Source organism: Odocoileus virginianus, chromosome 8, assembly GCF_023699985.2.
Source record: "Odocoileus virginianus isolate 20LAN1187 ecotype Illinois chromosome 8, Ovbor_1.2, whole genome shotgun sequence".
Classification (NCBI taxonomy): Eukaryota; Metazoa; Chordata; class Mammalia; order Artiodactyla; family Cervidae; genus Odocoileus; species Odocoileus virginianus.
The window spans coordinates 37,028,996-37,044,925 of record NC_069681.1 but is presented as its reverse complement, the minus strand read 5'-3'; the positions used below and the strand labels follow the sequence as shown (position 1 = coordinate 37,044,925).

Genomic DNA, 15,930 nt, shown 5'->3' with positions numbered 1-15,930 from the left:
TCCAATGAACACTCAGGACTGATTTCCTTGCAGTCCAAGGGACTCTCAAGAGTCTTCTCCAACAACAATTCAAAAGCATCAATTATTTGGCGCTCAGCTTTCTTTATAGTCCAACTCTCACATGCATACACGACTACTTTAAAAACTATAGCCTTGACTAGACGGACCTTTGTTGACAAAGTAATGTCAACATTACATTTAATATGTCAACATTACATTTAATATGCTGTCTAGGTTGGGCATAACTTTCCTTCCAAGGAGTAAGTGTCTTTAACTTCATGGCTGCAACCACCATCTGCAGTGATTTTGGAGCCCAGAAAAATACAGTCAGCCACTGTTTCCACGGTTTCCCCATCTATTTGCCATGAAGTGATGGGACCAGATGCCATGATCTTAGTTTTCTGAATGTTGAGCTTTAAGCCAACTTTTTCACTCTCCTCTTTCACTTTCATCAAGAGGCTCTTTAGTTCTTCACTGTCTGCCATAAGGGTGGTGTCGTCTGCATATCAGAGGTTATTGATATTTCTCTGGGAAATCTTGATTCCAGCTTGTGCTTCATCCAGCCCAGCATTTCTCATGGTGTACTCTGCATATAAGTTAAGCAAGCAGGGTGACAATATACAGCCTTGACGTATTCCTTTTCCTATTTGGAACCAGTCTGTTGTTCCATGTCCAGTTCTAACTGTTGCTTCCTGACCTGCATACAGGTTTCTCAAGAGGCAGGTCAGGTGGTCTGGTATTCCCATCTCTTTCAGCATTTTCCACAGTTTATTGTGATCCACACAGTCAAAGGCTTTGGCATAGTCAGTAAAGCAGAAATAGATGTTTTTCTGGAACTCTTGCTTTTTCAATGATTCAGTGGATGTTAGCAATTTGATCTCTGGTTCCTCTGCCTTTTCTAAAACCAGCCTGAACATCTGGAAGTTTACCATTCATGTATTGCTGAAGCTTGGCTTGGAGAATTTTAAGCATCACTTTACTAGCATATGAGATGAGTGCAATTGTGCGGTAGTTTGAGCATTCTCTGGCATTGCCCTTCTTTGGGACTGGAATGAACACTGACCTTTTCCAGTCCTGTGGCCACAGCTGAGTTTCCCAAATTTGCTGGCATACTGAGTGCATCACTTTAACAGCGTCATCTTTCAGGATTTGAAACAGCTCAACTGGAATTCCATCACCTCCACTAGCTTTGTTTGTAATGATGCTTCCTAAGGCCCACATTACTTCACATTCCAGGATGTCTGGCTCTAGGTGAGTGACCACACCATCATGATTATCTGGGTCATGAAGATCTTTTTTGTATAATCCTTCGGTGTATTCTAGGCACCTCTTCTTAACAATTCAGATGACCATTATATCTACTACTGTGGGCAAGAATGCCTTATAAGAAACTGAGTAGCCATCATAGTCAACAAAAGAGTCCAAAATGCATTACTTGGATGCAATCTCAAAAATGACACAATGATCTCTGTTCATTTCCAAGGCGAGCCATTCAACATCACAGTAATCCAAGTCTATGCAGATGACACCACCCTTAAAGTAGAAGGTGAAGAAGAACTAAAGAGCCTCTTGATGAAAGTGAAAGAGGAGAGTGAAACAGTTGGCTTAAAGCTCAACATTCAGAAAACTAAGATCATGGCTTCTGGTCTAATCACCTCATGGCAAACAGACGGGAAACAGTGGAAACAGCGGCAGATTTCATTTTTGGGGGATTCTAAAATCATTGCAGATGGCGACTGCAGCCATGAAATTAAAAGATGTGTACTTCATGGAAGGAAAGCTATGAACAACCTAGACAGCATATTAAAAAGCAGAGACATTACTTTGCCAACAAAGGTCCCTCTAGTCAAGGCTGTGGTTTTTCCAGTGGTCATGTATGGATGTGAGTTGGACTGTGAAGAAAGCGGAGCACCGAAAAATTGATGCTTTTGAATTGGATAAGACTCTTGAGAGTCCCTTGGACTTCAACCAGTCCATCCTAAAGGAGATCAGTCCTGAGTGTTCATTGGAAGGACTGATACTGAAGCTGAAACTCCAATACTTTGGCCACCTGATGCGAAGAACTGACTCATTTGAAAAATCCGTGATGCTGGGAAAGATTGAAGGTGGGAGGAGAAGGGGACAACAGAGAATGAGATGGTTCAATGGCATCACTGACTCAATGGACATAGTTTTGGGTGGACTCTGGGATTTGGTGATGGACAGGGAGGCCTGGTGTGCTGCGGTCCATGGGGCTGCAAAGACTCGAACACGGCTGAGTGACTGAACTGAACTGATGCTCTGACCAGTAATGCTGAAGGAGCTGAAGCTGAATGATTCTATGAAGACCTACAAGACCTTCTAGAACTAATTACCAAAAAAGATGTCCTTTTCATTATAGCAGACTGGAATGCAAAGCAGAAAGTCAAGAAACACCTGGAGTAACAGGCAAATTTGGCCTTAGGGTACAGAAAGAAGCAGGGCAAAGGCTAATAGAGTTTTGCCAAGAGAACACACTGGTCACAGCAAACACCCTCTTCCAAAAACGCAAGAGAAGACTCTACACATGGACATCACCAGATGGTCAATACCAAAATCAGATCAATTATATTCTTTGTAACCAAAGATGGAGAAGTTCTTTACAGTCAGCAAAAACAAGAACAGGAGCTGACTATGGCATTGACCATGAACTCCTTATTGCCAAATTCAGACTAAAACTGAAGAAAGTAGGGAAAACCAATAGACCATTCAGATATGACCTAAATCAAATCCCTTACAATTACACAGTGGAAATGACAAATAGATTCAAGGGATTAGATCCGATAGACAGAGCCTGAAGAACTATGGATGGATGCTTGTGACGCTGTCAGGAGGCAGTGATCAAGCCAATCCCCAGGAAAAAGAAATGTCTAAAGGCAAAATGGCTGTCTGAGGAGGCCTTACAAATACCTGTAAAAAGAAGAGGAGCAAAAGGCAAAGAGAAAAGAAAAGATATATCCATTTCAATGCAGAGTTCCAATGAATAGCAAGAAGAGATAAGAAAGCCTTCCTCAACGATCAATGCAAAGAAATAGAGAATGGGAATGTCTAGAGATCTCCTCAAGAAAACTACAGATACCAAGGGAACATTTCATGCAAAGACAGGCACAGTAGAGGACAGAAATGGTATGAACCTAACAGAAGCAGAAGATATTAAGAGGAGGTGGCAAGAAGAAGAACAAAAATCTTCATGACCCAAATAAACATGATGGTGTGATCACTCACCTAGAGCCACATCCTGGAATGCGAAGTCAAGTGGGCCTTAGAAAGCATCACTACAAACAAAGCTAGTAGAGGTGGTGGAATTACAGTTGAGCTATTTCAAATCCTAAAACATGAAGTTGTGAAAGTGCTGCACTCAGTATGCCAGCAAATTTGGAAAACTCAGCAGTGGCCACAGGAAGGTCAGTTTTCATCCCAATCCAAAGAAAGGCAATGCCAAAGAATGCTCTAACTATTGCACACTTGCACACATCTCACATGCTCATAAATTAATGCTCAAAATTCTCCAAGCCAAGCTTCAACAGGATGTGAACCGCTAACTTCCAGATATTCAGGCTGGTTTTAGAAAAGGCAGAGGAACAAGAGATCAAATTCCCAACATATGCTGGATCATCGAAAAAGCAAGAGAGTTCCAGAAAAACATCCACTTCTGCTTTATTGACTATTTCAAAGGCTTTGACTGTGTGGATCAGAAAAATCTCTGAAAAATTCTTAAAGAGATGGGAACACCATATCATTTGACTTGCCTCCTGAGAAACCTGTATGCAGGTCAGGAAGCAACAGTTAAGAACTGGACATGGAACAACAGACTGGTTCCAAATAGGAAAAGGAGTATGTAAAGGCTGTATATTGTCACCTTGCTTATATAACTTATATGCAGAGCACATCATGAGAAATCTGGACTGGATGAAGCACAAGCTGGAATCAAGATTTCCCAGAGAAATATCAATAACCTCTGATATGCAGACGACACCATCCTATGGCAGAAAGAGAAGAACTAAAGAGCCTCTTGATGAAAGTGAAAGAGGAGAGTGAAAAAGTTGGCTTAAAACTCAACAGTAAGAAAACTAAGATCATGGTCTGGTCCCATAACTTCATGGCAAATAGTTTGGGATACAGTGTAAAGTGACAGACTTTATTTTCTTGGACTCCAAAATCAGTGCAGATGGTGACTGCAGCCATGAAATTAAAAGATGCTTGCTCCTTGGAAGAAAAGTTATGACCAACCTAGACAGCATATTAAAAAGCAGAGGCATTACTTTGCCAACAAAGGTCCATCTAGTCAAAGCTATGGTTTTTCCAGTAGTCATGCATGGATATAAGAGTTGGACTATAAAGAAAGCTGAGCTCTGAAGAATTGATGCTTTTGAACTGTGGTGTTGGAAAAGACTCTTGAGAGTCCCGTGGACTGCAAGGAGATCCAATCAGTCCATCTTAAAGGAAATCAGTCCTGAATATTCATTGGAAGAACTGATGCTGAAACTCCAATACTTTGGCCGCCTGATGTGAAGAACTCACTCACTGGAAAAGACCCTGACGCTGGGAAAGATTTAAGGCAGGATGAGAAAAGGATGACAGAGGATAAGATGGTTGGATAGCATCACTGACTCAATGGACATGAGTGTGAGTAAACTCCAGGAGCTGGTGATAGACAAGAGAAGCTTGGTGTGCTGCAGTCCATGGGGTCGCAAAGAGTCAGTCTCTAATGAGCAACTGAACTAGACTGAACTGATAAACCAAGAAGTCTGCAAGAAACCCTGGGCTTACCTCTTATACCAGCAAGAAATCTAAACCCTAAAATATACAGGAGTTCTCACATATTTCTGACACCTTCAGACATAATCAAGAAACCTTTAGACAGACACCAAAACTCATGGCCTCAAAGGATAAAGATATATTTTATATTCATTTCCCTTCCCCTCTCCTTTACTTACCAAAGTTTTATAGTATACAGTGTGGTAAGGGCATGTTTGAGGGTACTTCAGGTTCTAAGAATATGTGACCTTTTACAGCAAGGGGCTATGCTCCATCAGAGTGCATAAAGTGCACTTCTCCTTTCTTACTTGTCTGAGAGTCTGGATTTCTAAGACTACAACTAAAAACCCTGGAATGCTTTAATCAGGTAAACATTTACTGACTGCCTTCTATAATGCCCACTGCCTGCCAGATAGACACCAGGAGGAGAGATGTAAAAGACACAAACCTTACTGGGTTGAAAATGAGAGAGACAAATAGACAGCTTTAACAGACTGTTTAAAACTTTTCCAAAAGGAAGCACAAAATATATGGAATACAGAAAATCGAAAAAGCCTCCTCTGACAGCAGGAACATAGGCAGCATCTCAGAGGTACTGACTGAGACATATAAATCTTAAAAGATGAGTAGACCTCAGACAAGAGGTGGAAAGAATGTTTCAGGCAGAGGAACAGCATATGTTAAGGGATGAAAGTACTCCAGAGGTCATAAAGGCTTGGCACAGAGCAATACATGGACCCATCCAGGAAACAGAAAATTGTTCTGTATAGTAGTGCAGTGTTACAGGACCACAGGGTACAAATCAGAGTCTGAGAGAAAGTGAGAAGGCAGAAAGGAACCACTAGGGTTACTTGGTTATTTAGGTAACTAAGGGTTTTCAACTGGTAGAATCACAAAGTCAGAAGTTCTGATTGAACACAGCAAGTTCAATCAGAAAGTACTGTGGAGAACAGATGGATTATTCTCTTTTGGAGATGAGAGGATTAAGGGTCCTGAAGAAAAGGTCAGTTGGAAGCCTGATAGTCATAAGCAGAGGGGAAAAAAAGAAGTGAATTAAAGGAGTGGCAAGTAGAATGGAGAGAAGATATATTCCAAATATATGATAAAAGTTAACCTGCAGTTTGTAATATAGGTAATATATGTAATCACATGACTTTTTAAAGAAACTTCTACAAGCCCAAGGACAGTTAGAAAATGCCTATGCTACTACCATGACTGTTAAATAAGAGTGTGTGTGCATGTGCGTGTTAAATCACTCTTTGCAATCCTATGGACTGCAGGCTGCCAGGCTCCCCTGTCCATGGGATTCTCCAGTCAAGAGTACTGGAGCGGACTGTCATGCTCTCCTCCAGGGGATCTTCCTGACCCAGGGATTGAACCCAAGTCTCTTACGTCTCCTGTTCTGTCAGACAGATTCTTTACCACAGGGAAGCACTAAACGAGATACTAAATTATAAAGCACTGTAGAGCAATATACCAGCTATACGGAAATATAAAAAATCTGGGCATTAGTATTTCTGCTACACTTTTTCAGTAACCAGCAGGATTTCAATTGCAATAATACAGATGTTGATCTGTAGCACACTCAGTAGGAGGGACTAGAGCTAAGCCATAATCAGAGCAAGGCCTCCAGGGCCGGATCTTGAACAGAAAAACAAAGCTGAAGCAGAAGCAGCATCAGAGAGCATGTAACAGAATGAACTGGAAATGCTTAACCAAGAATCAGGTATAAATAAATTTCCAATGAGCCAGGTAATAAAAGATTTCCATAAGAATCTGAAAAGTTCTTTATTGTTTTTAGGTCTCCAGATTCTTTCATTTAGAGCATGCATTCAGTACACAGATACTGGATTGGTAGATTGCAGATCTAATCAATCTAACCAAATATTCACAGGACTTTCCCATCCCATTTCAAAATAAAAACACAAAACTAACTTTATTAAAAATAAATACTTCAGACCAAGCTTTGTAAGGCAGTGCTACCAATGAGTTTCAGGTTTACTATGACACAACCCCTTTAGATCCACCATCTTTGCCCCCAGGGGATGATTAGGTACATCACAGGCCAGTCTGAACTGGGTGAGCCCCCTCATAGTCACAAGCAGCCTCACCTATTTCTTCTACACATCCTACATGTAGTATCAATTTTTATATGTTGCTGAAAATGACTGGGAAGCCATTGAATATAACCAAAATAATATGCTACTTTCAATTTTTGAAATTTCTGAGAGCATAACAACATGAAATACATGTTAGTTTAAAATTAAATTGTCTCCAGCCTCAAATTAACGTGTGTAGGATTAAACAGAAGTACATAACCCTCCAAATTTTTTTACTCAAATATAGAGAATAAACTTACTTTTGACTTGAGTATCATCCAATGCTTTGTATTCTGTACTCTTAATCGCTAGCTCCACACCATAGCCAGATAAGTACATTTTCTGTGAGGATGGTTTCTGTTCAAACACATTTTTTTTTTTTCAAAAAGAGAGAAAATATTTTGTCAAACACCTGCTTTTGAATTCAGAATGATGTGTGTTAGGACATGAGGGTAAACCATTAATACTGAAGTTTTAAATCACTGTGAAATACTTGTATTCAGGGGATATTTATATTCTCTCTAGAGACAGTCTATCAAGGAACTAGAAACTTGTTGATGACTACTTCTTTACTTTCTAAAACCTTTGTCATGACACGAATGTTTTAATTACTCTTTTACAATGAAAAAAGTATCTGATCTTTTTCTGTTATACCATAAATTTTGCCATCTTTATCATGAGTTAATTAACAGAGGATCCAATACAAGTCAGTTTCAACAAAACTGTACTCTTGAGAACTACACAACATTTCCTAAACCAGTAAGTGCTTTCATTTGCTAGTTGTCTGGATGGAGGGCAACTAGAGTGTCCCCAAAAGCAAATACTGGAAAGTAGAGGCAAAGGAAACAAAAAAACTCAGTGCCTTGAGCAACCTATTCAGTTCTTTCTTCATGTTTCTCAATGATTAAAATATACCAAATGCCACATGTTAGCACCTATCCTTGCAGTGAGAGGTCACAATTTGCCTAAAACTGAGTTGTCTGAAGTATTTGTGATCAGAATTTGGTATCTTACTTTCTTTTACCTTATATATTATGGGTAAACATAAAATGTACTTCTAGAAGTCACTGTATGAAGAAAGAGAAGTCATCATATTTTTTTTAAAAAGTAAGCAACCTGGATGAATACATGTAAACTTTAGAAGATGTCTAAGGTTCTTTCTGGCTTCTAGACTGAATTCTTATCAGTTGTGCTATAATCATTACCATTTGGCATATTCTTCCATGGGTTAGAAAAACTGTTTAACCTAGTACTTAGCAAACTCCTGTGAAGATGTTATGCCTTGGCTTAACTAAGGTTTGCGTGAGGGCAGTTTTGCAATCCTACACATTGACAGAGGAAGAGGAAGACACCAAATGGAAAGGAAATCTTAACAGTATCTACTCTTTTCACTCTCTTCTTTCCTCCCTAAACTTCCCCCAAGCCTTAAAAATAAGTAAGTATACAACCTGAGTGACTATTCCTGGACTGTCCTATTTTCAAATAAGATGATGTAAGACTTAGCTTCAGATATGCATAAAGTGTTTAACATTGCTGCCCCACTAAAATTTTAATTTGCTAATTTCTCAGGCAGATGCTACAATAAAAGATAGCATGAGAAAACTGGGTTGTTTATAATTATAGAAATCTGGCAAAGTTTGAAGTCTTTTAGAGAGTTTTCAATTTCATACAGCTCAATTTAAAAATACATTTTGACTGTCCACTCAAAAGACAATTAGTTGGTGGCTAAGCTTTAAATTCACATATCTTGTTAATAGTTCATGAAAGAAATGCAATTTCACATAACCAATTTCCATCATCAGCTCTGGAACAGTATTAGCTCCTCAGTAATAAAGATAAATGTTCATTAATTTCATATTTACTTTCTCTATTTGAAAATGCATGAATATAAAAATATGAATTGTAGCTTAATAACTTTGAATTTGCAAACCAAAAATTCTCACAAGCTAAATCAACTGTTGAGAGGAATCTTTCTTCTTCATCCTATTTCTTCTTTCCCTACAAAAAAAGCATCTATTCAAAAGGTAGTGTGAATAAGTCTGTTTTTATTAGAATTACATGTTGACTAGATTTACAGTATAATTATTTTGGATGCACAATATGTAATTAATTAAATAGAAGGTTATAATTTGATGCTACAAAAGTACCCAGATAACTGTTGAGTATGCTTTCACAGAAGTATACTTAATGGTCACATTCTCCAAAGAACAGCCTGGGACACTGATTCTTTTTTTTTTTTTTTTTTTTTGGGACACTGATTCTTAATAGATGAAAATGCCACAACAGCAGGAGCATATTAAAATCACTTGGGCACTTCATTAAAAAAGATAAACATATACTGTAAATACTGTAATCTCACATTCCTTTTCTGATATAATTGACATATAACATTGTATTAGTTTACAGTGTACAATAAATATAATGATTTGATATCAAATCAAATCAAACCTTTGAACAAAATAGGTTTGAACTGTGCAGACTACAATGATCTAATTATACACAGATTTTTTTCCCAATAGTAAACTACACTATTACATAATCCTTGGTTGATCGAATCTGCAGATTCTGAACCATGGATACAGGGGAACTGTATATTAATACTTATCATGAATATTTTGGGAAGTGCAAATTAAAACACTCTTTCCATGTTTGTAATATAGAAGTAAAAAAGAAAAGTCCTTCTAAGGACCATCTTAGTGTGTGAGGTGAGAGTTTGGTTGTGTGTGTGTGTTGGTGGGGGTGGAGGTATTAAATAAAATTTGAGGTAGCATAGTAATAAGTTCCATGAAGTCATTAAAAATAGAATAATGTGGTAGAGTGTCATAGCAGTGAGAGTGAGGAGAGTGGGGGATAATACAACACATTTGATCTGAAACTTGAATAAGTAAGCAGCCTTTCAAACAGATTGGTTTGAGAGCATTCCTATACAACGCTTAGCATAATGAACTAATATATACTATCAATAGGTCAAGTTAGATTTCCTCATTGTAATACATTTTCATTAAAAATAACTATGTTTATTAGTCCTACCAAATATTATGCATCCTACTGTTGTATGGTTTTGTCTTTTATCCAAGTTGTAAATCTGTTCCAGATATATATATGATAAGGGAAAGAAACATAAACAGGATACTTTCCAGAAAAGACACAGAATCCCAATATATTTTTCCACATAAAATTCACATTTGATAGCTGTGTTATCAGATATAAGTATTCTAGAAGTTATTATGTAAAATCTAGTAGAGAAATTATAAAAAGTAGTTATAAAAAACAGTTTTTATAGCCAAAGTAATCTTGAATAAAGCAAGCATGTACCTGAATGTAATGCCGAAGAACATAAAGAATTTCCCCATTTTGAGCTTTTTCAGACAACACTGTGTGAAATTTACGAAACGCTCTTGTACCCATTTCTGCATAGAGAATAATCACTGGTAAATTCTCTTTGTCTGTAGGAAATCTGTGATCTCCTTTAAACAGATAGGGTCTGGGCCTAAAATGAAAACAAAACACAAACAAGAACTGGAAGTAAAGAGCATATGAGAAATAAATCATGAAACCAAAGAGTGGTGCCTCTCATCTGCCAGTTGGTCGTCTTCCAAGTGGCAGACCAGATAGGTAGGCCACTGGCAACAGCCCAGGGTCAGTAAAAGTGTAGCAAGTTTTTTAAGGGTCAAGGATTCTTCAGAGATAAGAGAACTGCCTTGAATTCTGCCCACAGAGAGTGACCACATCTGCTTTTGGCTTTACATAGATGCACCCTGGATGAGGGCTTCACAGGTGGCATCAGTGGTAAAGAACTTGCCTCCCAATGCAGGAGACATAAGAGATGCAGGTTCAATCCCTGGGTCAGGAAGATACATAAGAGAAGCAGGTTCGATCCCTGGGTCAGGAAGATGCCCTGGAAGAGGGCATGGCTTCATGTATTCTTGCCTGGAGAATCCCATGCACAGAGGAGCCTGGCGGTCGCAGAGTAAGACATGACTGACACAACTTAGCACACACAGAGCCTGGATGAACAGCAGCAGAAACCCTCAGACACCATCAACTTCGAACTGAGCTGAATGTATCAATAACTTGATGCAAAGCCTTAAGGGAGTAACTGAACTGGGGGTCCCACTAAGTCAGAGATTTTACTTCAGGTAGGGGACTAGGGCATGTGCTTTGTCCCAAAGGAGAACTGCTGCCCCTTTACCATGTAACCCTAAGATCACAAAAGGTCAAAGTGACAGTGCTTTTGAATATACTATTTCCACTTGACCAGAGACAATTGCTGGGTCTCTTCCACCCTATTAGTCATTGAATCCTAGTTGACTTAGGCCAAAATGTAAACATCAGATAGTAGAGTTACAAGGCTTCCTGAGTCAGGAGTTCAGTTTCAGCTAAAGCTTAGCAGTGGTTTTCCTTTTAAAAAGGGGTGTACTTGATGGCTGAGTCAGGCAGGTGGTGCTGTTGTACTCGGAAACTGCATTCCTGCGCACTCAGGCAGCCAGTCAGTCTGTAACTGAAGTTGTGATTTCCTCTTCTCCCAGATTTCCTCTGGGATTCTATGTTGTTTCTGTTGGGACCACCTGGGAATATACTACATGTGGTAGTCTCCCAATGACAGCGTCTCCTTTTAGACTTCATGAGCGTTCACAGCACTAAAAGCATATACATGTACAATATCAATACCAGTTACAGATTCAGATGTGGGAACCAAAACAGTAAAAATAAAAGTACACTGAATTGGCCTAGTGTGCATGCTAAGTCGCTTCAGTCGTCTCCGACTCTTTGCAACCTCATGGACCATAGCCTGCCAGGCTCCTTCGTCCATGGGATTCTCCAGGCAAGAATACTGGAGTGGGTTGTTCTTCTCCAGAGGATCTTTCCGACTCAGGGACTGAACCTGCGTCTCTTACATCTCTTGCACTGGCAGGCAGGTTCTTTACCACAGCACCACCTGGGAAGCCCGAATTGGCCTAGAGATCATTTTAATTCCCTTTCCCGTTATGCAAATCTTCCAAACCCATCAGTTGAGTCTGGGTGCCTTTTCCTGAAGTAACAAAGACCTAACACCGTATGAGGAGCTACAGTAGCAGGTATCAGAAGACTGCTACCACCCAGCCAGATGCACAGGGAGTGAAGAACAGCAGGGGGAGAGGGGGGAGCAGCAGGAAAGAAATTCAAGTGTTGAGCTTTTGTTTCCCCAACCCAGGGGGCCCTTGTCCTTCCTCTCCCAGAAAGCCACGTTGTCTGTCAACATCCCACCCTTGTTTCTAAAACTGTCAAGAACTGTAAAAGGGCTATGGCTTGGTTTCAGCCTACTTACAAAGTAATAAGTTGGGCTCCTGTCATGCCTCATGTCTGGCAGAAGACATGAGACTCTTGTGTCAAAGACAAAGAACTTTATCTCTCAGGGCATAGCAAGCAGAATGAGCATTACACCTGGTCCCTAAGTTCCACAACAGAGTGTGTGTAACAAAATATGGACCCAAATGGATACTACACAAACAGCGGGTGTACAAGGAACACTGTACCTGGGAAATCACCGTGTTTTAACAAGCCCACTCTTTTTCCAAAGGCAAAATTTTGAAATTTCTTTTCAAAATTAGGAATTATGTAATTCCTCAAGGTTGCTCACTACAAACACAACCATGAAAAATGGTTCAAGTAAAAAGCAGTCCAGATCTTGCTTTTACTTGTCAGACCCAGCAAGAATATGCAGGAATTCACATGTCCATGGCAGGGTGCCTCTCCTAACAATGTGATGTTAACTTTGTGTTAAATCTTAAATTAATTTAGATTTAATATCTAAATATTAAATACTTAAATTTAATTTAATATTAGTTTCCATAAGAAAATTGAAATATCAGACATCAGAAGTCAGAAATCAATAGCAATTATAAATTAAAAGTTGTCAAAATTCCCTTTTAAAAATGCACTAGGAAAAGAAAAAAACACACTAGGGCTGATAATTTTGGAGTCAGTCTATTAATGCTTTAGAGGAATATATAATTCCTATGCTAAATGAACTCTTACAGAATAACATGGTTGCCTAATTCACTATATGAAGTTAGAATACCATTAAAATTGGCATAAACAGTTTAAATAACAGCTAATCTCATTAAAGTAGAAAAACGAGTCTTAATAAAAGCATAAGCAATCAACAAAAATTAATATCCACACCATTAAGAAATAGTTTTCCCTAGCAACACAAAGAAGGTGTAATAGTTTAAAATATATGACACAATATGTCCAAAGAGAAAAACTTTGAATTCATCTTAATAGGAGAAAAACAGTTCATAAAATAAAACAATTACTTCTGATTCTAAAATCAGAGAAGAGTATAAAACTTCAAAGTTTTAAAAGAAGGAGTGAACAGAAGACATATGATGTCTTCTGAGATTTAATATAGTAAACATTTAAATTTGTTAAATGAACTAATAGCTTTAACATAATTCTAATTAAAACTCTACCCAGGTTTTTTAGGGAGTCAGTTTGACAGGAGAAAAAGGACTCTAATGTTAGTTTGAAAGGATCAATGAGTGCAGAGCTAAGAACTTTTGGAGGGGGAGAAAAAAGCAGCCATGAAGAGGAAATTGTCCTGTGAGACACTGGAATAAATTATTAAAGCAATAAATACTAACAACATAGCACTGTTACAAGAAACATAATAGTATAAAACAAATAGTTACAAAATGGATCACAGTATAAATACGATGAATATAATAACTGACTAGCACCTGAAGACGGGAAAGACCTGACTGGATCCTTGCCTTCCTATGAAAATAAAATTATACATAGATTAAAAGTTTAAGGTAAAATAAAAACTTTAAGAAAGCTACTGGAAAATATTAGTAAAATCTCTTACTTACTCAGGTTTGGAAAAAACAGTCTCAGTATAAAAACATACACACATAAAGGAAAAATCAGGCTACATAAAAGTTTCCAAATATTAAAATTAATATGAAATATAAGAAAATATTTGAAAGAGTCCAACAAATAAGTACTAATATGAATTACTAAATATATATTACTGTCTAATATATAAATAACTCTTTCAAAATTAGAGAAACAACTTTAATACTGTTTAAAGTATAAACAATCAGCCAGTAAAACACCTCCTGGTAGGTACTACTCTGTAAAAATCACTACTAAGTTAATAATCTCCTTCTTACTTCTCATATTAATTTGCATTAAATGCTTGGAAGAAGAAAAATGTTTTGAATAATGTGTTTATAAAAAGGTAATTCTGTATTTTTGTTATTACTTTTTAATTTCCAAGGTACACATTCAATTTATATTTAAAGAGATATAGTCTAGATAAATCCACAGTTTTGTATGTTTACAGGCATATCTCTTTTTATTGGGCTTTTTGCTTCATTTATTGCACTTCACAGACAACTGCATTAATAACTGAAGGTTTGTGGCAACTGTGTTGAACGAGTCTATGGTACCATTCTTCCAACAGGACTTGCTCACTCCTTGTCTGTGTCACATTTTTGTAATTCTCTAATTCTCGCAGTATTTCACACTCTCCTCCAGCAAAAAGATTAAGACTCACTGAAGGCTCAGATGGTTAGCAATTTTTAGCAATAAAGTGTTTTTAAATTAAGGGATGTACATTTTTTAGACAAAATGTCATTTGTACACTCAACAGACTACGGTTTAGTGTAGACGTAACTTTCATATGCACCGGGATACCAAAACTTTTCATGTGAATTACTGCAGTATTCACTTTATTGAGGTGGAACTGAAGCCACAATATCTTTGAGGTCTGTCTGTATTTGAAAAAAATAACTTATGTATATAAAATATCTCTCTCATGTGTTTTATGGTATTTTGGTATTCTAAAATCAAAATCTAATCAAGACAAAATATTGAAAGTACTTATATATTTTAGAGAAGGACTTAAGACTCAGATAAATATTCAGAGCACATTCTTTTAAACACAGCCTTAGAATATTACAATTTTTATTACAAGAAATTTCTATTTCAACCCTCATCTCTCTTTATAAACTGCTCCTTTTACTACAGGCTATCATTAATTTACCTTGAAGTAGCCTTCTTCAGCAGCTTTTTAATCTCATTAATTTTACAGGTGTGTTTCTTATGGATAACCACAAATGCAGCGCAGCCATCTGGTGGGGGCTCATCAGCTGCAATCTAAGATTTCAAAGATGACACTTAGCAACAGTAGCTGGTAATTACAATATCATTTCTAAAACTCACACATTACTTTGATTAAAACAGCTTATCAACTACTATTAAGTTATTGCTCTAATTAAAGTAAAAGAATCTATACACAGGCAGAATCAAACAATTTAACAAAATCAACTTTATAGTAGGAAAATATACTTTGAAATTATTGAAAATGTACCATTAAACTAAAATATTCTTTATAGTTAATGTCAATGGTGATCTGTCCTCATTATTTCCTTATCTCAGTTCAGTTCAGCTGCTCAGTTGTGTCCAACTTTTTGCAACCCCATGGACTGCAGCACACCAGGCTTCCCTGTCCATCACCAACTCCTGGAGATTACTCAAACTCATGTCCATTGAGTTGGTGATGCTATCCAACTACTTTATCCTGTCATCCCCTTCTCCTCCAGCCTTCAATCTTTCCCAGCATCAGGGTCTTTTCCAAGAGTCAGTTCTTCATATCAGGTGGCCAAAGTATTGGAGTTTCAGCTCAGCAACAATCCTTCCAATAAATATGCAGGACTAATTTCCTTTAGGATGGACTGGTTGGATCTCCTTGCAGTCCAAGGGACTCTCAAGAGTCTTCTCCAACACCACAGTTCAAAAGCATCAATACTTCGGCACTTAGCATTCTTTACAGTCCAACTCTCACATACATAATTGACTACTGGAGAAACCATAGCTTTGACTAGATGGACCTTTGTTGGCAAAGTAATGTCTGCTTTTTAACATGCTATCCAGGTTGGTCATAACTTTCCTTCCAAAGAGTAAGTGTCTTTTCATTGCATGGCCATCTGCAGTGATTTTGGAGCCCAAAAAATAAAGTCTGCCAGTTTCCACTGTTTCCCCATCTATTTGCCCTGAAGTGATGGGA

General features: G+C 37.9%; 1 protein-coding gene across 1 annotated transcript in view; it reads right to left on the bottom strand.

Moving 5' to 3' along the window:
* UGGT2 (UDP-glucose glycoprotein glucosyltransferase 2) overlaps positions 1–15,930 on the bottom strand; it is a 137,910-nt gene that overhangs the window by 107,159 nt on the left and 14,821 nt on the right. Inside the window, exons 4-6 of the mRNA XM_070471499.1 lie at positions 14,908–15,020; positions 10,191–10,365; positions 7,136–7,232 (exon numbers count right to left, since the gene is read on the bottom strand). Coding sequence (XP_070327600.1) covers positions 7,136–7,232; positions 10,191–10,365; positions 14,908–15,020 — 385 coding nt within the window. The remainder of the gene's footprint in view (positions 1–7,135; positions 7,233–10,190; positions 10,366–14,907; positions 15,021–15,930) is intronic.